Source organism: Seriola lalandi, unplaced genomic scaffold (assembly GCF_002814215.2).
Source record: "Seriola lalandi dorsalis isolate HSWRI2012SDOR001 ecotype SW California unplaced genomic scaffold, Sedor1 jcf7180002054722, whole genome shotgun sequence".
In the NCBI taxonomy this organism is placed as follows: domain Eukaryota; kingdom Metazoa; phylum Chordata; class Actinopteri; order Carangiformes; family Carangidae; genus Seriola; species Seriola lalandi.
Genome location: NW_019525275.1, coordinates 547,473 through 547,890, shown reverse-complemented (window position 1 = coordinate 547,890; position 418 = coordinate 547,473). Strand labels below are relative to the sequence as shown.

Sequence of the window (418 nt, the reverse complement as noted above, 5' to 3'; positions counted from 1 at the left end):
GCCAGTGATCACTGTCTAGCCTCCTGGAGGTGTCGTGGGACCAACTAGACGAAACACTGGTGAAAGAAGGTTCCCACCTGATGACCCCAAAGACATGTTAGTTATCACTGCTCATTAGTCTGTATAGCTAAATTAATAGTTATCATAGGACATGTTAAGCTTAGGGAGCTATTCACTGAGTCTGGTCCATTTTCTGTAGCACAAGCTTTGTGTTTATCTTAAATCAGACAAAGAAACCTTTTCAACTGCCTTTAAGTGAGATCTCTCAAAGTGATGTGGTGGTCTTAAATGACTTTAGAGAAAGACACTGGTAGAGAAGGACAGACAATGGCCCTCTATCAAACTCCATGACATCCCTCTAAGGTGCCAGTTTCAAGCATGCTCTGGTGAACAGTGGTGATGATGATGTTGAGGAAAT

At 42.6% G+C, this 418-nt stretch overlaps 1 protein-coding gene across 1 annotated transcript in view; it reads right to left on the bottom strand.

Annotated features, from left to right (window-relative positions):
• Window positions 1–15: 15 nt before the first annotated feature.
• LOC111668218 (gamma-crystallin M2-like) overlaps window positions 16–418 on the bottom strand; it is a 3,716-nt gene continuing 3,313 nt past the window's right edge. The window contains exon 4 of the mRNA XM_023424216.2: window positions 16–23. Coding sequence (XP_023279984.1) covers window positions 16–23 — 8 coding nt within the window. The remainder of the gene's footprint in view (window positions 24–418) is intronic.